Genomic DNA, 26,667 nt, shown 5'->3' on the forward strand with positions numbered 1-26,667 from the left:
ATATTATTTTTACAAAATCAATCAAGGAAGTAGATTAAAAAATAAAACATAATAACGCTTATCGTATTATTTTTTATCTATCATCTCTTCACGGATATATTAATAATAACGATTATAATATGTTAGTTCATTGACGTATCAATTTTATAAATATAAAATAAAATACTCATAGAATTAATTATAATTATAAATATTTTATTTTTAACTAATTGCACGCTTAAAATGTTCAAGTAGTCATTATTATTACTTCACTGATTAAATACAAAATTATTATATTATAAAAGTCATTATCGCTTCTTTCTCGGTTTCACCTGTTGGTTAACGTTGTTATTGTATTTTTATAGTATGCAACTCAAGAAGGTTAAAAAAGCAATCGGCATTCTGAACAGTTAACTACAGCTGCCGTTAAACACAAAACAAACTTTAATTCCAAAACCTGGTTTCGAATACTGATGTGTCTTGTTTTTAAAATCACCTGTCGTGGCAACAGCAACCATCGTGCCAAGAATCTCCAAAAAAATCAACAATCTTCGTGTGAAATCTCCAACTTTTTCTCAATCGATCTGCTTGGCGCTGTAAAATAATTTTCGAAATTGAGTATCGTTCCGCAACGACGAGCATACTAGGTGCGAAAACTTTGCGACACGAACGACTGTGGGTGTTGTAATTAATTTTATAATACGAATCAGTCTTGAGATGTAAGATCAATATCAGAGGTATCCAATTTTGCTGGAGAAGCATTAGGAAACATATAAATAAAAAATATATCTATCTACAATATAAGCAAAGATATGTACCTTACAAAATATATACATTCATAGCACGTAGAATTGTAATATAATTTAATTTATAATTTCTAAACCAAACTAACGGGCCTTACCAGATGTTTTCTACTGATAATATACAATATGGACTGAATCGTAGAATACCATTTGTGAAAATTGTATATAATTTGAGATACATAAAAATATTGAATACAAATCTTGTCTAAATGTCGATCAGTCAAGATCAAGGATTCTCGACCATTTTTATCGTGGTGATCTTATGAGAAGACGATGACCCATCAGATAAGCGGCATATGTGAGTTTAGAACACAATAACACCACATATCATAAAGACGTGTTCATAAATATGCGGGGTCTACTTTATTATTCAGTTAACTTGAAAAATATGATAATTTTTCCATATATAACTAAATAATATGTTTCATGTTTATATGAATAATATAAAATCACTATCTGTAGAATGTAATATTTATGCGCCGATACAACCAGCATCATATAATAAATATAGATACATTTTATTCATAAATTACATTCGATACACAACTTTTCAAAAAAAAATTGTAATACAATCACTTACTTAAATATTAATAACAATCTGATTTTACTGTGTGAATTTCACAAATTTATGATTAAAACAACATTTGCTATTTTATTTACTTCATCTAGTTTTTCTGAATAGTTTACGTGGTTTCTTTAACAGATAAATATATAAGAACTTGTAAAAGACACTGGCGTACTAAATTTGCCTAGTTTATGAGTAAGTTTATTTTATATGCTGTCGTTTTCTTGTTATTTTTATCTTGATATAGTTGATCTTGTATTAAATCACATACGTATTGTCAGTTAGGTTAGGCAAGCTGTAAACTCACATTAATCTTACTACTATAAGTAGATTTCGTGAAACCCACGTAATGTTATGGAAAAATATCCATCGAGAATAGGTTATCCTAAATGAATCGATTATGATCAAAAGGCCGACGCTTTCTCGCACTTCCCATTATGAATAAAGTCCAAAACTGTTTTTTGCAAACATACGCCCACGCTTACCAGAACTAAAATGCTTTCAACTCTACGCACTAGTATAAACGCAAAAACAATGTTATCGGCCTATCACTATCAGCAAGCAACTTTTGTTCTGCATTAGGATAACACTATCGACAGGTGCGTATTTGCATTTTAAAGAGCTCGCCATACCGAAACGCGCCAGAGGCTCTCAAACTCCTTCCAATGAAAGCACGCATTGTGTTGTGATAAATTTATGAAGCCATAAAACAGACATACCGGTATTAGAAAGGATGCTTAAAATTTTCCACCCACGCACTTTGTGCGTATATCGTTTTTGAATCGACTTTGATTTCAAACACACCTCCACAATGTAGATAGGGATATTGAACTTAAATATTTAAGCGTATTAAATGAAATATACGCCAACGTGTTTTTTTTCAACTATGATTCATAAAGAATATATAAAGTTACATAATATATTTAATACTTATATCATTAAATGTCTATTAGACATTGTGTTATGTAAAACGTACTGCATATTTAACAAACTGTTGCCTTCAAACCGAAGTATATATATTATTTATAGAATTTGGCTTTAAAGCTATAAAATGGAGGAAGACACAAGTACTTTTCTCTTTTTTTTTGGAATATTTGTGTTGCTCTATTTGTGTACAATATCACTGTTCTAATATAATGTACTGCAATTTTAAATTTTTTTACCATTTTTATACCATTTATTCAATAATTTAACTACTCTTATTAACAATTAAAAGGATTAAGTCATACTATTAAACCATTAAAAATACAGTTTCGCTTATGATAAAGCGTTTTAACCGTCTAAGAAAAAAATAGTTCCGGCGTTATAATGAGACACCACCATGGGAAACCTTTTTACAGCTTAAGTCACAAAGCATCCCCCATTACTCAAAAACAATTAATATATTCGTCTTGAAATAAGGTAATGCTTGCATTCGGGTTTGTCCTCAAAACGGCCATTTTTAATCTGCTCTAATGGCCAACGGCAATTTACTTTTGAAGCAATCTAATATAAATGTGAAAAATCCCTACAAAAGGAAGCAATTTAATATAAATGTGAAAAATCCCTACAAAAGGGATCAATATGATTGAGCAAAGAAGCAACTGCTATATTTCTAAATGATCTAGCTTTTGCATTTTTTTATTATTTTAAACTTTATTATTACTTTTTCGATGTAAAAAAAAACTAATTTATATGTAAACAAACCCCTACAAATATGTACTTATGCCAGATTGAAAGCAACGCATTACTGTATACACTAAATCAGTTAATTCGATCTCGATAAAACATCACAAGTTACATGTTACAGTGAACATATATTACCAGTGAAGATATATTTTCACTAGTAATACTTTTACTACTTTTCAATGAAACATATCCGAATACATTTTTAATGGGAAATATATATTTCTACTAATAAAATATTGAAATTATGTGCTGTTCTAAACTGTCGTTAAAACTCAATTTGACAGTTGCGAAACGTGCTGTTGAAACCCAAACCTAACCTAAATTCTAACCATGCCCAATTTCCCATAACGAAAGTCTTAAACTAACTATACTATCATGCGATAAAAGTCATAAATTAACACCTAAAATTATTCATATGGAAAAATAATCTGATTGTGTTAATTATGTTAACACATTGAATCGTTTATGAGTTGTCGGGCAATTAGCTGTTGGTACGGCATTTGTAAGCATTTAAATTTAATTATATTGGTGATATAAGTATGTACAATAGAACAGTCTATTCGGTAACCTCTTTAAAAAATCTGGTAGTCGGTTAAAAACTCATTACGATCAAATGCTTAATAATGCAATAGTTATATATAATACTATTAACTTTTGAAACAAGTCAAAATAAACACCTAAAATTATTTTTATGATGAAATGACATGATGGTGCTAATTATGTTAGCACATTGAATCTCTTATTAGCTATCGTGCAATTGTTAATGGCTCATGTAAGCATTACATTCGAATTATACTGGTGAGTTAATAGTCTCTTAAAAAAACGAGTGTTATATTAATTAAAAATGTACTAAGTGACTATTATAGTTATTTATAAAAATACTAGTCTAGTGTAATATATCATAGTTAAATATAAAAATACAATTAAAAAAGTTTTGATTATTTTTTAAAACAAAATGAAAAATCAGGACTTTCTTTTTTATTTTATAAAATAATGATAAAACTGAATTCAATATAATATATAGTATAAATATTAGTTATAATGTCATGTATGCTTTGGGAAAGCTTGACCTTACAATTTCTGTATGTGTTACTAAACACGTTTTTATAGCAGAGACCAAAAATTAAGTCTTAATTTTTTTATTCAGTTTGGGGTTTCTAAGGTATGGCGCCGAATGATCGGAAGCAAATTAGTTAGTCGAGAATATAAATTAGTTTGCCCCTTTTGGTCAGGATTGCCTTATTCATCTGTCAAAATGGACAATCATTAGTATCCGCTTTACTTAAATGGCGCTGATGATTCCCCGCCTCCGCCCATTGCATTAACCATTCCGCCCATGAACGGAACCGTAAAACCGTAGATCCGTTTCGCAAACTTTCATCTCCGATCGGTAATCCACCGGTGTAACATTGACACTATTCGAAACGGGCACGTCCCGAAACTACTGTTAATTTCACTTGAGTTTTACTAATCTAAAACATTGGCACATAAATAGTGACTAAGCATATTTCTTTCACTCAATATTTATAAATAATTATGTTCAACTTTTATTTACAAAATTTTTAAAATAATTATTTAAATAAAAGGAATCTGAAAACTGTCACATTTATATAAGTCTTAAAAAAACTGAAATGCACAAGGAAACGTGACTGCTTATTTATCTAACAAAAAATCTTTGAAACTATGAACAACGTCCATTTTATTATATTATTGACTACTTCCTCTCATAATTATTCAGTTTTAATCTAATCATCAAAATGTACTAAGCCTATGTTTTAGATGTCTATAAAGAAAGTATATTTTAAATCTTTATTCAAATTATGAACTTCCAATAATAACACAATAACGCGTCAATGAACCATAGAATTATATTTAATATAGAGGTCAAATTCGAGGTGAGCCATCTGCATCATATTGAAATGGTTTTATGCTACAAAATTTTGGTTTCTCACCAATTGCTGATTGCAAATTTAATGTATTGTGTTTCTCTGAGTGCTTGAAAATCATTTAGCCAGCATAGACAAGCCAGATTAAGAGCTTCCAACTCCGGAACGAACTAAAAATGTAATACTTTGTGTATGGTGGAATGTGTTATGATATTCTAGAATCCAGCATTTAAACAAAATTGAACCCTATATTTTATAAGGACAGCTCTAAATTATCATAAAATTAGTTGTATCTTACTATGACAAGATGCAAACCATATTTATATATTTATTGCAAATCTTTCGTGGCAACATGATAGGCGTTAGCCTAATGCGTTACAACCGTGTTAACACAATCAATGACTACTAAGTAGTGAGACACTATACTAAAATCTAAAGTCAGTTAAATATATTTGAATAATGATATTACAACTTACACTTAATTTTATGCACAAAATATCTTGATTTTATTTTAATAATTCATCACGATATTTACCCGTGAGATTAAGGAAATATAGATAAACCTAATCTATGATGATCGATCGTAACGATAGAAATTGATCAATGATTTGAACCCATGTTTTTTTTATGTATTACTCACCGATTAATATTACTGGTCTATTTTTGTGATAATATAATGTCTACGCAAAATTAAAATAATTTTATTAGGATGAGATTATACTATAAAATTTAATATCTGATTAAATTAAAATCATAATAATTTTATTCCGTTTTTGAAAAAAATTGCTCAAATCAGTTATTCAGATCGAAGATAATATTTATTATCTGTAGATTTAAATAGAAAGATTTTTAATCATTAAATTATACATAATATATGTATATCTCAGTAACATCATTATAAAAATGACTTGAATAAGTCATATTTAACAGCAAAATCGTGCTATGCAAATAATAATTAAAACAGAAAACGTACACATGTAATTAGTCAACGTGAACTCATTTACATAATATAATTTAATATAATTATAAAAAATATGTTTAATTAAATTAATTATTCATTAAATTAGTTTAAAGTTATTATAAAATGTTAGATGAAAATTTTGACATTTGTATAGGTGATCCAAAAAACCTCTTTTTCAAAACTGACAATGTTAATAAAACATAGTTACGTGTAAACCTTTTCTTTTAAACAGTCCTTTGCAAAAAAAATAATATAAAAATTTCATGAATTGCTGAAACAGAAAATAACAACGTATTAAACGGTTAGTATTTTATATTGGTTCTTAGCTTCGTCTTGATTGTTCCTCTTCTTAAAAGCACTTGCTCAGTAATGATTGATTTTAGACTAATTATTAGAAGTGTAACAGCACGTCCATTGTTTCTATTATTTTTGCTAATTATCCAAATGTCTAAATTATTTTTTTTAATAATCTAGATTCTAGACGAACAGAATTTTATATCTATGAATTTGTAGAGCTTTTCTAACTTTCATATAACATTTAATCACGAAAAATTACAATTATATGAATGATTTTTTATTATTACATTATTATTGATTAAACCGTTAATAACAATATTAATGGTTATAAAACAATCCATCGTGATAGATTTTTCAACCACCTGTAAATGAGAGGTCATTGTAACTAAAAAGAAATACCATCCTGCCTCAAAAGTAAAACCTAGCTATTGCACTTAACAATTGCTTTTTTAATTGCTAATATTTCACGGACCACCTATTAGCACAGATGTCCTGAGACGTTTATCACTAGTAAATATCTATAACTACAAGAAAAAAATACCCTTTTGCGTGGAAATGATGCGCGGTAGAACTTTTTTTTATTTTTACCATTCTGTTAACGATCGCCGAAAGGTTTACTTTTAAAGCATTTGTATGTCTAAAAGGTGATGCAATTGTCCCGCCAACATCTTCATCTGCGATCCGCTAGAGCTGTCTCAAACCAGTAATATATAATATATGCCACTTAATCATAGAGGGGGGGCAGATAAAGAAAGAGGCAGATGAATGAAGACGCTCCAGAGCCCCAAAAAAATCACAGTATAATACACATTAGCGGATCACGTTGAAGTCACTAGTTTGCCTAATTGCCAAACGTCACCATCCGTTCGTCAAAACATAAATAAAAGTTACTAAGAAAAATAAAGGTTATATTAATATAAATTTAAAAAAAAATAAAAAAGTCTTTTACAAAGCTTAAAAGTAAAAGCATGTAACATTTACTTAATACTTCTTTTATTAATCATTTTTTTAAATTTATATCAACTTACTTAACTGAAAACTAGAATTTGAGGTTATACCAAAAAAAAAATCTCGCGTAATATTTTTTTAGTAATTTTCAGTATGAATATTACAGTGTTTTTTAATTTATAATATAAAAATTCTTCTATGAAGGTTTAAAATTAGCTATTTTTTTCCTTTATAACGTGCTTTTCTGTTGAATATCTTTTTAGGACCGCAATAGCGGCAAGTCACTTGGACATGTATTTGACGATCGTTCTCCATTCTATGCAATTTCATTGTATGAAGATAAGAGTTGTATTTAAGTTGGAAATAATGTTAGCTTCTATTTGTTAAAATATTTTTTAACTACAGAATACTATTCATTTATAGCCTGTGGGAATCCACCTCATTATTTTTTAAAACATCAAAGCTTTGCCCATCAGGTATTTTTCATCACATTGATACCTCGTATTTAAAGAAAGAAAATTGTAAAAAATATTCAAATCTAGAAGTATTTTGAGGTGTAATTTTAAATATTAATTATGATAATTATATTTCCAAAAGCTATTAAGCAATGACTCGCAATATCCAATTATTTTTGTTCTTTAAACACATACCAATCGTAATAATATTATATAGGAAGTTCATTATTATAATATTATTACGATGAACGCAATAAGCATATATGATGAACATATACGCGATGAATCATTACGACCATTACGTTAACGTTATGTTCACGTTAAAAATCGTTAATTGTTAACTTTCGCTCTCTCGACAACGGAAAAGATCGGTTTACGCGAGTTTTCACTAATTTTCGTTGAGTTTCGGTTTCGTTCGTTAACAATGCGCAATTTGCATATATGGACACTGGCGGCGAAAACAAAAACATTTTTTAGAATGTGTGTGTATATATTTTTTAATATATTTATTTATTCATTATAGTAGATTAAGTCACACATAGTACGCAAATGCGCTTTGAGCAAAATGCATGCGAGAATCAGGGTCGTGTAACTGTTTAACGAAAGTTATATATGCTGCAGGATTAAATTATTCGTTTTTAACGGTTATCGAGAGAGGCTTTCTTTTATTTGTGTTTAAAAAATGGTAGTATAAATGTACAATATTAAAAAAAATATAGAGATTTATTCTTTTTGTGTATCAAATGCTCTCTGGGAAATGAATAAAAATGTGTTTTTTAATGTATATAAAATGATTAAATATTTACAATTAACATAGTACCTTTGAGCAATGGTCATTATTTTAATATAACATAATTCAGTGGCTATTAGCAATGGTCGTTATTTTAATATAACATAATTCTATGTGACATTTTTTTTAATCAATATAAATGTGTGCATAAGAACTTCCTCAAATTCACTAATAAGTCATTAGTATTAAAGTCAAACATTTTTTGTAATTTAGCATGCCTAGAAAAAATTGAAATTTAATCGTAACTGCGACTTCCTATATCATTATACAGATTAGAAAATTTTTACCAATTGCTATGATTTTCACTACTATAAAATTTTACGCTTCGCTCGTCAAATGGTTCAATAAAAATATACAATAGCAAAGTCATTATTTTGGTAAACTCGTAATGTTTCGTAACAAACAATCTAATCCTAATATAATATATACATACTCCTATATTATAACAACAATAATGTATCTCTGTATGAATTGTACGAGAAATGTCGTTTGACATCCATTTCCTTACATTTTTATATATGCAAACATGGTCACGAAAAAAATGTTTACCTGTTTGAATAGACGCATGACAAGAAATTTAATCTCATTCTCTGTAAAAGAAAGAAAAAATCGTGTTTATCATATTCATTGTTTCGCTACTGCATATTTTGCCCCATTGTCCACTTCCTCTGTCGTGATTAAGAATAATCCATAAAAAAAATAAAAATCTATTAACAATTAAAAAAATTAACACTTGATCACCTTGACTTAAAACTTGAATAAACATTGCCTAGTTAGCTTTACAATTAGACCGAATAATGTTTATTTATTGGCCAAAATAAATAAAATCATATGCTAATTTATCAACATATTACACACTTAGATGTTACAAATAATTCGTTAAACAGAATTGTTTATATTTAAGATAAATCGATTAGTACTTCTCTAATTTCCTGTTTATTTATTCATTAATTATATTTTATAAGTTCAAACTTTCAGTAAAGTTAAGAAATATAAGACATCTTTAAGGTATATAAAATAAAATAAGAGATATACATTTTGTATATTCAATTAAATTATCGTATGTATTGAATAAATTTAACCCTAAAAAGGTATACCAATTTCCTTGTATTACATTAAAAATGTATTACATCCGGGATGAATCGATATATCCGGATAAAGATTTAAAACGGTGTTCCTCGATTTATTTACTCGGTGTGTGTATTTATTTAAAGAAACTGCTCTATGGTTCTCAACTTACACTAAAAATAAATCCACTATTATATATTCTCTATTCATAAAATAGCATTATAAATTAGTTAGGCATTGCATATTAACAAATCATTAATCCAATTATAATACAAAAAATATTGTTTTTATAGTATATTCTCTGGTTGTTCTAAGAACGTATTACTAACCGCACATAATTATCACCCCTATCGTAATAACTTAGTTTACTGCGAAAAAATAATCAATAGTCGGAGTCACGTACATTTTACATCCTAAGCCAAACATTCTAAAATCACCCAAAGAATTCATGCAACGATAGAATAATAGACATCGTCTCTAAATGGAAGTCTTTGTGTAGGATTCCTCATAAATTTCTTAATCCCTTAAAAATAATTTTAGATTCCGATTCCGATCTTCAGAAAAATTACTTAATTTTGTTTTAATCCTCTGAAAATCTTTAAAAATACCTTATAAAACTTCTAAACAAATCCCTGAAAAAACAAAAATTATCCTTAAGAAAATAAATCCCAGACGAAAAACTTTTGAATTTTTCTTAAGAATCTCAAAAAAATCCTCTGAAAAAAAATTTCAAAAAAATTAAATAAAAATCTTTATGAAAGATCTTTGAAATTAATATATCTTCAGAAAAGACTTTAGCAGAAAATCCTCTTTAAATCCTGTACAAATCCTCAAAATATTGCCTTTGATCAAACTTTACATAGTTACTCTTTAGTACCCTGCTTAAAACAAAGCCTACCTCTTATTAGCCCTCCTCTCTCTCCACCCCTCTTTTATGATATAAATGTGCATTGAATGTCATTATTTTAATTAATTTTACTCAGTTTCACTACAGTAGCTTAATAATATAGTAACTCTCTGGTCCAGCTTTCTCAGTATCACCCTCTCCTGTTTTTCCGTACTTTTTTAAGCCTGTCCAAAATAAAGGCACCACAGTCGAAAGGCACTCCATTATAGAAGCTAAATATAATTGACTAGCAGCAAGGTCGTGGTTATATGAGGGATGTTTAAAAACGTTTCTTAATCTTTAGTATCAATAGTTGATAAGGAGGCGCTTTTTGATATGCTTTTGAATCGCTTTCATTGTGTCTTCAAGAGGATTTTTGCATTCAAATATAGACAGCTTGACATGATAGACAACCCTTACTACTGAAAATGAAAAATGGTGCTGCTCGAAAATAATACTCGAGGCACCGCCACCTTACAAGGGCTGGTTCTTTGTTTTGTTCTTGTCCAAGTGTACTCACTGATTAATAAGAATAGCTTTATTTTATTTTAATCCCATACAATGCTTTGTACTTAACGCTAGAATTTTTTAAATGCTATTTAGCTTAACTTATTTCTCAAATTATTCTTTGTATGAGTCGCTTTCGAAATATTCGTCTTATCGTTAAAGACAAAAAACTATTTGCAGAAATAGAAAACCATCTGCGCTCTCGATCTTACCCGAGAGCCTATAATGCTTATATTTAACAATAAAACTGCATTTCCCATGTGGTGGTTTGTGTCGTGACCTGTGCGAACTGAATTTATTTGCTAACAAAGGAGAGTGCACAGCGCAGCTGGCGCAACGCCACGCGACTTCTTAAGAACAATGTATTGATTTGCAAATATTTTTTCATTTAATTAATATACTGCGGCGTAGCATCGGCGATATTGCTCTGAGATGCATCGTTGATTTTCCTACGCCATGTTTACTGTCAATAAAAACGGTCCAGTGGAGATATCAATATTGATGTAACGCTGCTATGAGCGTATCGATCTGTGACCACTAATTGTTATCCGCTATTGGATTCAATTTTTTGCAGTTTCAAAACAGCGATAGTCCATGACCGTCGTTGGAAAAATGATTTTACATTGCTTTCTCAAAATCAGGAGCAAACAAATGTATAATTGTTCAAACTGTGCGTTTTAAATAATAGACATTTCACCTATTTGTATTTGTCGAATATGACGTTAACTTTTAGTGTTATTACTTAATTTGGATCGATGTTCAAACGCACTATTTGTATGAGTTAGTTTTTCGAATGTACTTATTTATGATTACATAAAAATACAATTATTACGTCTAGCTTTTTGTGATATCCTTTTATATGCAAGTATGTTGTTGATATTTTCTTATCTTTTCGACGTGTTATTGATGGCAAAAAAATATTCACATACCCTATATTTACTCAATGGAGAGGTGGTCAACATTTTGCATCTCATGCTCTAGCTCGGATGCGCCATAGAAATAAACATCTGATGCACGCTGAGAGCAAAAAAAACGCCCTTTACCATTTTGTGCAATGCGCTACTTCTAATCATGCAATGCGCCACGTTTTCAATACTTTTTGTTGCAGCTTTCCCAACTGCAACAATTTTTAATATTCTGCTTAATCTTTGCTTGATCACATCCACGGTTAAACTATTATATTTTATCATTGGTTTAATTGCGCGTGACTCCAGTGCCTCAGCGCCTATCTTTAAATTGCCAAATAGCATATTTGATCTGTTTATTCAGACGAAAAATTGTTGCGAATTTCTAAACATATTTTTAGGAAAGAAAAACCCTACTAAATTATTCATTCCCAGTTCAACAACAGTATCAGACACTTTCGTTTCCCCTTTTCAAGAACGCATGTCGCCTGAAAGGCCGGCGATGATGATTCACTATGAATATTTTATGCGCACATACATCGGCTCTTTTTTGCTCCGACAGAGCAAAAAAAGCACGCGGGATTTCCGCGTAAACGCGTTCCAAGTTCTTATACCTACCTGGTAGAACAATCGGGTCGGTCATGGTAATTAGCATGCGGTGCATAACTGCGTCCTGAAAAACGATTCTGTTGATCCACATGCATACGTAAGTTCAATAACAGCGATCGATTATGATTCATAGCATTGTTGGTTAGTTTATCGCTCAAAAGCTGGCAATTTTACGATCGCACTCACATGACGTAAGGCAATTTGCCCGCCGGTCATTCAATTGTATCGCCGTTGGCCGATTCATGGTCGAAATATGCTATGTATTTGGTCATGTCGAAGTTTGAAACACCTACTATTTATTTGTATGGCTCAGAATGGATGCTCATATTGATTGTGATATACACATACACGCGACTTGTAATAAAAAGTTTTTTATCAATGAAAACCATTAAATTCTCGTTAAGGTAAAATTCTTGTCAAAAATGCAATAAAGTAAGGATAGACAAACTTTTACGAACTGCAATCTACTTTAACATGTGATACTCAGTAACGGAACTTCAAATTTTGAACTTCCTCCCTCAAAGCTTTGTTAGCCACTCTTCCAAAATCATGAAAAAAATTTTTTTTTTGATATTTTTATTTTATTTTATTAATATTATTAAAATCACTGTAATAATTTAAAATAACCAACAAAACTTTTGAAACATATGTTCATATTGTACATACAGACATAAGTATTTTTTACTTATTTTTAAAACTCATTGGATAAAAATATAGTTAAACTTTGTCATGCAGTGCAAATTTATTGGGTAATTTACTTTAAATTGACATTTTCTATAAAAAAATACTAAACCATGTACAATTACCCATACAATATAAAAATTGTGATAATATATTAATAACCTGACATTTTTCTGAAAAAATGGTGAGGCTTTGAAAAAATTTTTTGGCTATTTTACTCATAAATTGCCATTTTATTTAAAATAAAAAAAAAACGTTAAATTGTTCGCGTATTAAGAATATTTTTTATAATTTTATTTATAAATGAAATTTATTACACTAATCGTTAAACGTCCCCATGTGGATTGCTTAAATTATCATCACCCCCAATCCGTCAGCGGAAGGAATAAAAATAACAGTTTTTGTTCATTCCTTGTAATTTAACATATAGCTGGTTATTGACATTTACACGGCAGTTGTCTTCAAATACCAAATCTTACAAATCATGTTTTATTAAATTTCTTTGCTGGTCTTCAAATATTACTTACATTGCTTTAACATTTGCCGAAAGGTATATATTTCTATATTAGCTCAACATATTTTTTGAATTTTTTTTAATTAAATGTAATAAAATAATTCTAATTCAAAACAGTCAATATCACTAATTCTTAATGCATCTTGATGTGTTTCAGCTCTTCAGATTCATTCGAGTCTTTTTTCAATAAATTGCTTATCCTCTTAATTATTCCATTCAGAAATCTTGCATTGAGTGAAAAAGCTGATATTTTTGCGTGCCATTTCAAAATTTATTACTATGTGGGGGGCACCTATTTATGCCATATTTTTTTAATATTATTATTCAATAATTTCAAGGTTTTTACAGCCTTAAAATATTTTTAATATCCATATTATTAGGCTCAAATGTTTATGGCACCTTTAAGTGCCCAAAGACTACTTGCGATTTTCTTGATGATGTGAAAGGGTTAATATTAATAACACAAGTTAAATATTTACTGCCTTTTTTGTGAAAATACTTTATTATTTTATTTAACCACTATTTATAATGTACTACAACAGAGGAACTATGTGATTTTCAAAAGAAAATATAATTACTATTTTTTGTTACAGAATGTTATGGTTTATAATTCAATAAAAAATCACTCAGGTGTTAACTGAATCTCCTTATATAACAATATATACTTCTCAGGTGGTTTATTTTTGAAAGACGGTGTGAAATTTCATGGTGGGACAAAAAAATATTTTGACTATTGACGATTAATAGTTAATAATTTTTAAAAGATGCTCGGTGTTGTGCATTTTTCGGCTCCATGCACTCAATTTCCTAGTTCGACCTACTACAAACCATCTCAAATATAATCAATATTCTAATTAATCTCAAATTAACTATAGCATAAAAACAGTGTCAATATTTACAACGTAATTACATAATTATGAAAAAAGAGAAAATAACCATTATTCTAAGACGTATACTGATCATATAATGGCCTATACATTATATAATATATTTTGCCAACCCCACAACCCCAGTGATTAATTAATTTGTTTTCTTGACGTTTCATGGTCCCTAGACGCCAGAAAAGCTAATTAATAAATAAAATTGTATAGCATTGATATAAATGAAACATAAAATTATAAATTATTTTTATTTAATGAAATTCTGAGAAAAATTTTTGAAGGCTTTCTACAGTCAATGTCAAATTTATATAAGTTTTTCTTTCTACTAAATGCCAAATTTAATACAGATTATCTCTATGGTCGAAGAAAGCCATCAGGTATGGTTTTACGCTCCGCATAGTGATATATCAAGGTCATAAACGCACTGAACAAAAGAAGGTCAATCGCGATTGTTCGTATTGTTGTTCATTACTTTTCGAACGAACCATAACCAGATCTCGTGCATCAGATGTAAAAAACATCGCTTTAGTAAAATTTATATATAATTGACGCTGCACAACCAAAAACCACAAACCGAAGCTAATTGAGTTAGAGAACCGTTTAGAATCTGGTTTGAATCACATACGTATTTTTAATGGTTTCACTGAATTAAGTTAAGAATGCAGGAACAAATCTGACCAGATTAGAGCTGGTGATGTAACGAGCGAAGCGACATTAGTTTAATGACCGGATTTCGTTGAGCATTAAACGATGTACGTTTGAAAATCTAAAAGATAACATAAATTTAAATTAAAAGTTATTTATAAATTGCAACGATTTATATCCCCCGCAAATAAGTATATTTATATATTTAATATTTATATTTCGTCTAAAAATCTATATTATAACTTCACGAGTAATGCTCGGTTTTCAATGACTTATGGCCGAGTTGTATTATGTTTTTTTAAATGTTAAACCATCTTGTCTAAATTTCATAAGGAAATGTCAAACTTTATATTAATAATAATCAACTTTTTCGTATCAACAGCTGTCTTGCTTTCGATGACATGGTCTAATTAATTGTTTAACGGGCACGCTTCTTTAATTTCAAACCTCAAAATTACATTTAAATGGTATAATTTAATTAAAGTTGCAAATCAAGCGAAAATCACAATAGCTGACGGTGTTGCCAATTAAAACATTTAGATTTCCATTAAACGAGAAAACTAATAATGATTAATTAAATTATATTATGTTTTCGCAAAGTTGTTTTAATTATGTACCAGTTTCGAAATGATAGCATTATAAAAGGTCATTTTCAAGCACTTCGCGCATAGACTAGACGGAAAAGTACATTTCTGCGGGAAAGGTCTCGACTCTTGCCTGGTGAAATCACGACGGCAATTCTGAACTATAATACGCCCGTTTTTGCTTGCGAAACGCTAAAAGTTTACTCGGATTATATTGCTTTTTGGTATGCTCGTGATAATTATCGCCGTTCAGAACTCCCGCGCAAATCGTGATAATTTTAAATACACCGGTAACATGTGCCCTGTAAATGTTTTTAGCATGATTTAATCAACAACCTTAGTAAAATAATTCAACAATAAGATTGCAAAATTTAATAATTAATATTAAATAATCAAAACTGGCGAAAAGGACTTGCACAATTGTTTTAAAATGGTGTTGTCATATAATATCGCGGAAGAAATGAATACACCTATTCCAAAAAATAGTAAATATTGATTAAAAATGATTAAATGTAAAATTTCTACTCGTTATACAGAACGTCTGACAACCCTGTTGCAAGCCCTTTGCTGCAGTCGTTTAAGCAAAGCTTTCTAAACCATCCAAGATTCTTGAAAATTGTATATATATATATATCTGTACAACGTGACAGCCATTAGCCCAATGCATTACAGCGGGATAAACACAATCAATGACTACTGTGTAAATAGTGAAAAACCAGACTTAAAATCAAAGTCTGTAAGTCAGTGACCTCTATTTTATAGATCTTAAAGTATAATTACAGATTACAATCAATAGATGCCACTATGCACTACCTAGCTCGATTTTATTTTTAATTATTCTTCGGTGAGAATTGGAAAATCTAGGAAAATCTTATCGGCATGATTGATCATAAGTTGAATTGTATAATAATCACTAATTTAAATCCCCTAGACACAATAGAAATTTAAAAACATTAAGGTCAATGTAAGATTCGAACCCAGGTATTAAAGGTATATACCGACTTATAACACTGGTGTTATATACGTATAACATATGTTATTTTATGTATTTTCATTTTTATATACATTTTATATAATTACAAAACTACAGCTGACTAAAATGTACTTTGTTCAACTGTAGGCCAAGCCATTTGCAAATAATTTCTTAAATCGAAAAAAAACTCCATTTGCAATATAAAAAATTTATAATTATATTATATGACCATTAAACTTATTTTTTATTGCTTGTTTTATTACAAGTATAATTTTTATTATATTTTACAAATATCTATATACATTCAACCACATTCTCAATTACTTATTGTGTCTCTTCTTTGTTTCAGTTGAGCCTCCGTCAGTTGGATCTGTCTTTGCTGTCGCAGCTGTGGTCGTTGAACGAATCAATTCATGAATTTAGACAATACATGAACGACCGGATCAGTGGACAAGGCGTCCCCGAAGACGACGACGACATGGAGGACGAGGGTGACGATAGTTCATCGGGAGCGGAGGACGCCCCGCACCCTCATTCACATTCGCATGCTCATCGTGGTCGGACACCTGTTTGAAAAGTCTATTTCAACTATGCGAATTAAACTTTAGTATTAATTAATAAATATTTAACAAATAGTATAATATGGACGATCAATGATTTACGTTAAACGACAACGTTACCAGATTTGTTTGGTTAATTTTTATTATTCATTTGAAAATATGTTAGTTGCGTATTTATATATATGTAATATATAAAAAAAATGCTAAACATTTTAGAATCAATAATATTGCTTGAACAAGAACACATTAATGGATAGTTCTTTTCAAAAGTCTATACATAAGTTTTCTTGATAAACAAATTGTTATTATATAGTGGTTTACCATTTTCATCAGGTTTATTGATAATGTAATTATGAAAAGAGTTATTCAGTCAGTTGTAGTGGGTAAATATTTTTACTGACCAACACCGCCATGGTCTTCAATATATTTATAGAACCCCATTTCTTATATATGAAAACTCAAAGGCAAGAACGTGATAACTGACCTAAACATTGGCAAAATTACTTTTATTTCTATAATTTATAAGCATTCAAAGGTGGGAATTATGGTTAAAAAGAACAAATGGATAAGTTAGTTATGTATTCTTCAAAAATTTCAGCTGAATAGTTCTTTGGTAACTTCTGCTTATAGGTAGGTCAAAGAATTTAAACCATTTCCTAAACTATAGATAAATAATCTATTTCATTAGAAATAGCTAACGATATTTTTTATAAAAGGCATGCATGGCATAACCTCAAATATTATCATAGTTTTCAGTAAAGTAATATTGAATGTAAATATATTCATAACGTATATAATACTCTTACAAAATCATGAAACAGAAAAACATTTTTACTTCGCAAGTCATTTTCTGTAATAAAAAAGTGCAATTCTACAAAGCTTAATGTCAAAATATGTTCATGAAATGGTGATATATTTGACCCCTATAGAATAGTGCCGTTCTTTATGTTTTTTACTTACTGGTTTTACTTCTATATTAAGCGTATAAAATATGAATGGCAAACACAGCAAAGTGTCGTTTTATACCATAATATTATTCTTGAAGTATAGTAAAAAATGATTCCAGAATAAACCTCTAAATTGCAATTGCATTATACCGATTGAACAACTGATGATAATATAAAGGGAAAACTCAATGTCAAAAAATCTATCACCAAAACTACGAGTGTAACTGACCAATGTTTTCAATATACCTAGCTGGTAGCCGGTTAATGATAGTTTGCCTTTAACATTCATAACGATTAATATATTCTAGCTGTTTCTAAGCAATACAAAGCTATGTTCATTTAAAAGAGCATACAAAGTTTAATTTAGTGGGTATTAACTTATGTTCAAAAATTTTTTTGTTGAAAATACAATGCAGTAGTCATTATCCAGTTTGATGCAAAAGTTTTTACAAAAGCGTATGTATATATTTAATAATAATAAACCTTCAGCGGCGGGATGGTGACAGGTGGCAATTAGACACAGATTGAGCCGCTGCAGTAATAATTTATTTGTGATACGAAGTTGTTACATGTTGTTTACAAGTGATCAAAGCACGGAGCTCACACTCGCAGCGTGCGAGCTCGTCTACGTCGAAAAACCAAGAAAGTCAGTTACGCCAGTGTTACCCAAGTGCCGCCAAGTTTTGGCCATAATGAAATATAAGGAGTATATATATAAATATAAATAGGTGTAGGCCTACTACAAAACCCTTCACCAATTTTGAGCTATATTTAATTTTTTTCCATAATGTTAACATGTTCTTGCTGTGTGGTTCCCAATTATCGTAATATTATATGAATACAATAGTTATGGCTCATCACTGCCAATATTGTATAAAAATAAGCAATTATCTTGAATTTTACAATTTTGTCATATTTAGTATGTATGCATGTTCTATTCATATTCAATGTATATGAATATCATTTGTAAAAATTGTATTTAATTTAATACATCTCTTTTTTATTTTTCTACGTTTTTAGTTATGATCATATTTGTTCCTATTTATAGATAATTGTGATAAACATGATTATCTAATTATCATTTTATGCATTAAGGTTGTACCTTTCATTGTTTTGTATAAATGTACATATAAATAATTTATTGGTTATGAACTTCAGTTAATTTTTTTTAACCAAACATATTCGACAAACTCTCAATTTATTGCATTATTTGTAATATATATTGTTGGATGTTCGTAATAATTATAAGGAGAGACTGAGTCTCCATTTATGATGATAGCGATATAATATTGTGATTGTGAACTAGTAAGATGTTTTAAAATATATCAGCAATCTTATAGACAATTGTTGCTAATGTTTATTAACAATTTTTTGTACTTAATAAGTGACGTTCAATTCATAATATGAAAGCTTTATAATTTATCATATGCCAAAAATACGTGTATTACATATGATCGTAATAGGGAAAGAAATATGTATAAACTCCTAGTCCAGATCTTATGTTTTGATTAATCGTAAAACAGCATTTATTAAACAAAAATTGCATCATATGTACAATCACATATCTAAATGTAATGAACTTGAAATATGCTTAACATTATATTCACTATATTATATTATATTATATTATATTATATCAACGTGTGATTTAGACCTAACTCGAACTATTTAAAACATAAATTTACGACACGTGTGTTATACTAACATAAATACTATAATAATGACGAAAAATGAAAAGAATCGTGTTTGTAAGTTTTTTATTAATTTTGTAATTTAGAAAAAAACCTGTTGTTATTATGACAAAGAATTAACTTGTCACTAATATATTATATTATTATTGGTCTGCAATTTTAGAAAATAAAAATCATTAATACATTTGTGTTTATTATTGTTCTGTTTTATTTGCGATATGCTCAGTAAAATTTTGTTACCAAGATGCTTGGGCTGCACCAAGCACGAGCAAATGCTTAGTCTTATATCGTTGGTGTCCGTGACGTGCGGATGTAGGATAAACTTTATTTGTCATTAAACAGCTAAAAAAAAGATTCGCACTATTTCGTTGGTCCGAGGTCAAGGTTGCAAGCGAATAGAAGACACAGACTTCTCTTGAATAGGATGTATAAATAAATAATACAAAAATGCTCTTTATCATTATATTATAAAAATAAATAATACATCAAATGGTTCAATTAATACTTATTTAAATATCAAATGCAGGTTAAGAGTAAGTTGTAAACAAAATCAAATAAAAACATTTCATTTTATCATCATACAATTAGATGTATGCGGAGGCAAGTATTCTTTATAAACTTGTAAAACAATAAAAATATTTAAGTAACCCTTTCTTTCCATATATCATTAATTATAATCTAAACTTACATTAAAAATGTAGTTCTATAATAAATATATTTAAGGCACATAGATAATTGTGGCATAAAAATAGCCTTTTTTAATGGACACTGCCTTAGGAACGAAGAATAAAATGCAACATGAATGTACAATAATATACAGTAAATAGTATGACAACGTTGTGTTATTTCAGTCTTATGAAAAAATGTATATAAAAGGTGGTATTCATCGATATAATACTGATTAAATTTATTTAACCATACTTTTAAAACTAGAATATGTATTAATATAAAAAAACTACTCTTGATTATTCCTTATAATAAATGTTTCAATTTATTATTATTTAGGTAAGTATATTTATTAAATGGCAAACAAAATATTGACGAATGAATGGTGTTTTAATAATTTTGTATAATCAAGAGTATTGGAAGACCTTCAAATATTTTTGTAATTAAACAGCAAGTAAATACATCAAAAAATATTAACCCAAAACCTTAACCTATGAGTACATATACATAAAAAGTGTTGTATTTCTGTACAGAGAAAACCGGAGTTCCACTTAATTTTATTATTATTCCAAACAAACAGCTTCCAATACATTAAATTTCAGTTATCATAGTAATTTTAATAATTATTTTTTATAAAGTTATTACTCGTTACAACAAAACACAATATTCATAATTAAAATTTCTGGAAAGCACTTCGGCTTAATAAAAAAGTAGCGAAGCATCGATTCGGCGATCCACCCCCATTACACCACTGTATAAAACATAATCAGATAAAATATACTTAATACAAGCTTCTGCAATTGTGATCTTTATCTGATACTGATAAAAAAATAAAAGAAAAAGTTGTTTATTTACGAATAAACATTTTATAAATTTGTTTGATGTTTTTGGATTTGATTGTATATATAAACGTGATCAACTAACTAGCATAATTCTGCGTTTTAGGGCTTTTAATTGTAAAGCCCAAATAGCCATAAAGTTGATTTTTATATATAATAATATATATATATTTTTCCAATAAAACTATATAAATTTACTAAAGTACAACTTATATTTTTAATATAAAATAGTGAAGACAATAAAATAGTTTCTCAATTTTATTTTATTTACGGGTATCAACATAGTATTAATAATGGTTTAATATCTAATAATACTATTCCAAAATGTACGAAACACGATGGCAGACTCTCTGTTTCTGAATCTGTTTCTTATCCTACAAATATTTCTGATTTCCTAAATGCCTAAAGTTCACTAATGTGATAGCAATAGACAAAAACAATTTAATTAAAAAATAAATTGTGTTACACTGAACAAAAACACTAGTAACGCGAAATAGATGCCAGCAGGCCTAGAAATTATTAAGGTTATAAATTGTGTATTTAATAATTAATTATAAAATATTATATGGCTAAAGTACACATTGTGATGTGTATGTAAATTAATTGTTTTTTTAAAAATAATTTAAAGTGGCTGATTACTAAAACATCAGAACACCTCGGTATCTCAAGAGAATAAACTTACAATTTATTGTATTAAAACATTATAAACAATATGAATGTGCATCGTAAATGCCAACCGGAAAAAAAATTCCATTCATATGGACAATCTTAAGAAAATACTGCGAAAAAAGAAAAACATCGTTATTATAAAATAACTGTTAATATTAATGAAAAAAAATTAGTAGAAAAATATGAAGGATTAGAAATAAACTTGACCAAGCATGAAAATTGGATAATATCTGATGGGAATCAATTCACTTCGATGAGAAAATTGAATATACAATATAAGATCAAGACAATTAAAAGGGCTATATGTCTTGGAGTAATAGTATTACTATCTACTTAAATTGGAGTTATTATGTATTTCAAGATAATGAACCAAAACACTTTGCGTATAAACAAGTGAATCTAGAACAATGTGGTGGATGTAATGCAGTAGCCATTCTTGAGCTCGGATCTCAATATTATTAAGAACAAACAAGTGTGGAAATTAAAGGAACTTTGGAGGGTAGAATTCTGCAGTAAAATTGCAGTTGATATGTATAGTCGCAGCTTCATTCATTAACTTATAATTATGTAATTATTTTATAAAAACAATAAATTTTCAACTTTACAGCTATTTGAATTTGTCGAAAATCACAGAATTTGGAGTGTCCCAATTAGTTGGTCACAAAATATATAGTATGTATAAGTGGCGTGCCGTCCATACATGCGGTAAATTCAAAACGTCAATCCGCATACACAGTTGATCGCTAATGCACAAATAATGTCATAAGATCATATGGTTAATAATTATTTTCTTGTTCAGAAAATCAATCAATAGGACTTTTTTCACATAATTTTCAGTTTCAACCAGAAGTTTTACACGAGAAGATGCTAGTCATTCTTTTATGAATAAATAATAAAATAATAAATTTATATAAACACTATTGGTGTTCAAAGCAATCAAAGATGGTTTTGAATTTTATTATAATATCTGAATTTTTATTAATAAATGAAAAGAAATGTAGTCAATCTTCAGGCACTAGACAATAATTAAGACTGATTCGCATCAAAACAAATAATGGTTATCAACCATTCAACTATGGTAAAACACCTACATTGTTTTGGAATGATTTGTAAGTACAAAGTGTGGGTTCCACATGATTTGTCGCCTGCTATTTGGCCATGATCGTGCAGTATAAATTAAACAATACAACACATATTTTTTTCACTTATTTAAATTATTTGAATAAAAAAGGAATTCAAAAGCTAACTGAATTAAAGACAATAGAAGTATGTAGACTAAATTTATAAGCTCTGTAAAATAATAAAGTTTACTTATGCATCAACTCAAAAATATAGTATAATTATTAAGGCACCTTTTTTAATCTAAGCAAAATAAATAGAAAAGTTCATAAAATGGAAGACTTGATATATGAAACAGATATTTTTTTCATATTACTAACATTTAAAAATTGTATATAAATAATAAAATCAACGACGCCCAGCTGAAGGACCTTCGTCTGTTTTTCTCCACATAACGTTACATATTTCTTTGACGAGCGCTCTTTCGGATTCGTCAATATCGGCAGTACCGTCATCGTCTAAAGCTCCGTCGACGCTTATTCCCATATCTCTTTCGCGATCCCTCACCTCGAGCACTTGTAAAGCTCTCACGATAGCTTCCGGGCGCGAAGTCGAAGAAGGCAGACATTCCAAATTTGGATCGGAAGAAATTTGTGACAATCTATTTTGAAGCACTCTTTTCTCTTCTTCTAGCTGCTTGACCTTCGCTTCCAAGTTGCGAACGTATTGCGCAGTCCGGTCGACGAAAGCGGTTCTTTGACGAGCCAATCCTTCTCTGCCCGATTCGGCTGGCGGTGGAGCTGGTAATTGTAGTTCATCCGGTGCAGTGCTGGAACTGCTTCCGTCGCCGTCGTCCCTTAAAGCTCCGTTTCCGCCTCCGGCGCCGCACGAAGGACAAGGACCGCCTCGCTCTTCGTCCAAATACAAACACAACTCTTTCAATTCGAGATTGTCTTTGATCAATTCTTGTTGTTTGTTGTCAAGTTCGCGCAATTTACTCTGATAAGCTGATACTTCTTGGCGCATAACGCTAGCCGTGTAACGACCGAAACGCTGCCATTCGCGAGCCAATTTTCTACCCTTTTGGCGGTCGTCGTCTAAAAAACAGCACAAGTCTCTCAGTTCACGGTTGTCTTCGCCGAGGCGTCGATTGGCCTCTTTGAGGGTTCTGAGTTCAGCTAAAAGCGCCTGGTCGACTGATTCGGGCGGTGCGGCGAATATAGCCGGTTGCTGTCGGGGGCGCTCTTCTGCGGGGGGCGGTTGGGAGCGCGTGGCCACTGGGTACAAGCGGAGGTCGAGCTGAGGCTCTGGCGGAGGACGATACCTCGGCGGCCCACCGGTGACGGCAGCTGCTACAGTAGCTACCGGCGTAGGAGCTACGGCGACTCCGGCGGAGCCAGTCGAACGTCGAGGTTTACTCGACATTTCGGGAGCGCCCGATTTGACAGCTGAGCGACAACAACACTTTGATCTTAACGCTGCATATTACGACCATAATTATAAGATAACCCAAATAATATTTATATGCATATATAATTAATATGGTAGCCAGACAACTGAACATATGCCAATTGAAGACTCCTATTAAAAACTATATTTTTCTACTTTTTCAAAAGTGGGTTTGTTGCTCCAATAGATAGTTCTCATTGTTTTAAATATGCTGTCTTTTCCTCAGACCTCGAAAAAATTATTTTGTTTATCTAAACGAGCCTAAAAAATACATCGTTTGAGTATAAACGAGATAGTTTCAAGCACTCTTAGATAAAAAAACAAGCAATTTTTAAGACGTTTCGTGTTTTTATCATAAAATCATTTGGTTGGTTACCCATTATACATAATTTTACTTGGAACCACCTAAATGCTATTATGTTTATATATTTAAAAAATTCTTGGAAATTTAGCCTCCTTAAGGCTCCTCTGACAAAAATTTCCGTAATGAACTTTTTTTACCTCCCTGGGAAATTAGTCCTCAAACAAAAATGTCCCAAATAAACTGTTTTTTAGAGTCCGAGGCGCTGAATATTTTTGAGCCGGCCCTGATTAAAGTAGTGTGAGTATAAGTAATAAAAAATATAACGGTTATATTTCTATATTTAATTTAAATAAGAAATTTAATATATTTATACGTAGTATTTTTATGTTTTTCATCGATACATCTTATCATCTATACATCTTATCGTAGCTCATTTTTATTATAAAAAAAAATCTCCACAATATTCGTAATATAGTAAAATATTGTATACCATTATTTTTTGTATATTTATTTACTAGGAATCTTAATAAATATATTAATTCTTCTTTTATAAAAATATTCTACACTTCAAAAAATATTCAAAGAGATTTTTATTTATGTATTACTTATTATTTTATATTATTTAAATACTTTTTCAATACTTGCCCTGTTATATATACATCTAATTCTTTAATATTCTATTTCCAGACATATTTTCTTTTAAATACCTTTTTTAAATCTTGACATACCTTACTAATTATTTTATTACGTCGTACACCCGTTCTGCCTAATTAAATGTAATAAATAGAAGGGTTGTCTTTTTCGAAAATTTTTCCTAGAATCCTAATTAAACTAAAAGTTGATCACTAAGCATCTCTTTGATATTAATATATATGAATCGTTACAATACTCATCTCATAGAACATGAAATACTAAAAAAGTCTAATCTGTAGTAATGTGCTGGAATTAAAATTTAAATAGGTACTCCCGAAGAACATTTTCTGTTTTTTTTTTTGTTTTAGATTACTTATGTTATTTTTATTAAAAATAATAATAATAGGGTAATTTACTTATTGAGACATTTTACTTATTGCATACAAAATTATATTTGTTATATTTTTTATATGACCATTAAATTTGCTGTTATGACCTAACCATAAATCGGCGTAAAATTGCATTATTGACAGTTTGTTTTAGTGCAAGCGTCGCTGCCATTGCGCGTTTCTTACGTAAATCCAGGTGACTATGATTTCATAATTTTACGATTAAGTCAATTTATTTACATAACTTTGAAATATTCAACGTTCCATTTTGAATTATTTTATATTTTGCAGGTTATTAAAATGTACTTTTAAAGCTTTTTGTAGAAACTATGGATAAAGAAAATGACGCTGGTCAGCATAGAAAATCAAGAATAGATCTGAATTCACTTCCAACGAGACAGTATCTAGATCAGACCGTAGTTCCAATTTTACTGCAAGGACTCTCCGCTTTGGCTAAAGAGCGACCCCCGGATCCTGTAAATTTTCTTGCAGCCTACCTGTTGAAAAATAAAACAACATTCGACAACGTCCCTTCGTCAACGCCGTCTACAAACGTCCCATAACATAATATTTATTTAATTTAATGCTAAGTTAAAATATTTTTTTAACAAATAATTACTATACTTCAAAACCTTGTAATATACTCTGTTTATCTTAATTTGTTTTCATTTTTATAATGACAAAAGCATTGCAATAAAGATAAGTTGATATGCGAATTTTATTTTTATACTATCTACTAAATCTAGCTAAATGCGATTGTAATAAAATGCAATAATTGTTATTAGATATGGCGAAGATTTGACATCTTCAACTTTTTTATCTGAAGTAATTCAATCAATGGATCCTTAATTTATAT

The 26,667-nt window shown here is 29.6% G+C and overlaps 3 protein-coding genes across 4 annotated transcripts in view; 2 read left to right on the forward strand and 1 right to left on the reverse strand.

Moving 5' to 3' along the window:
- LOC148230800 (uncharacterized) overlaps window positions 1-17,975 on the forward strand; it is a 62,574-nt gene extending 44,599 nt beyond the window's left edge. The window contains exon 2 of the mRNA XM_088194034.1: window positions 16,955-17,975. Coding sequence (XP_088050160.1) covers window positions 16,955-17,179 — 225 coding nt within the window. The 3' untranslated portion in view covers window positions 17,180-17,975. The remainder of the gene's footprint in view (window positions 1-16,954) is intronic.
- A 945-nt stretch (window positions 17,976-18,920) lies between these two features.
- On the reverse strand, window positions 18,921-24,507 carry Ccdc85 (coiled-coil domain-containing protein 85). The gene has a single exon (XM_088194035.1). It carries the CDS (start codon window positions 24,459-24,461, stop codon window positions 23,445-23,447), a length of 1,017 nt encoding a protein of 338 aa, XP_088050161.1. The 5' UTR covers window positions 24,462-24,507; the 3' UTR covers window positions 18,921-23,444.
- Window positions 24,508-25,907: 1,400 nt separating this feature from the next.
- On the forward strand, window positions 25,908-26,527 carry LOC148230803 (protein dpy-30 homolog). 2 transcript variants are annotated; one of them, XM_088194649.1, is made up of 2 exons: window positions 25,908-26,007; window positions 26,126-26,527. In XM_088194649.1, the coding sequence occupies exon 2, from the start codon at window positions 26,141-26,143 to the stop codon at window positions 26,372-26,374; it is 234 nt and encodes a 77-aa protein (XP_088050775.1). In that variant the 5' UTR covers window positions 25,908-26,007; window positions 26,126-26,140; the 3' UTR covers window positions 26,375-26,527. The 2 variants fall into 2 exon arrangements, with proteins under 2 accessions (XP_088050775.1, XP_088050776.1); XM_088194650.1 differs by having other exon boundaries at window positions 25,934-26,007; window positions 26,103-26,527.
- The last annotated feature ends 140 nt before the right edge of the window (window positions 26,528-26,667 follow it).

Source organism: Plectrocnemia conspersa, unplaced genomic scaffold (assembly GCF_051122295.1).
Source record: "Plectrocnemia conspersa isolate PC_06_02 unplaced genomic scaffold, ASM5112229v1 ptg000010l, whole genome shotgun sequence".
Lineage (NCBI taxonomy): Eukaryota > Metazoa > Arthropoda > Insecta > Trichoptera > Polycentropodidae > Plectrocnemia > Plectrocnemia conspersa.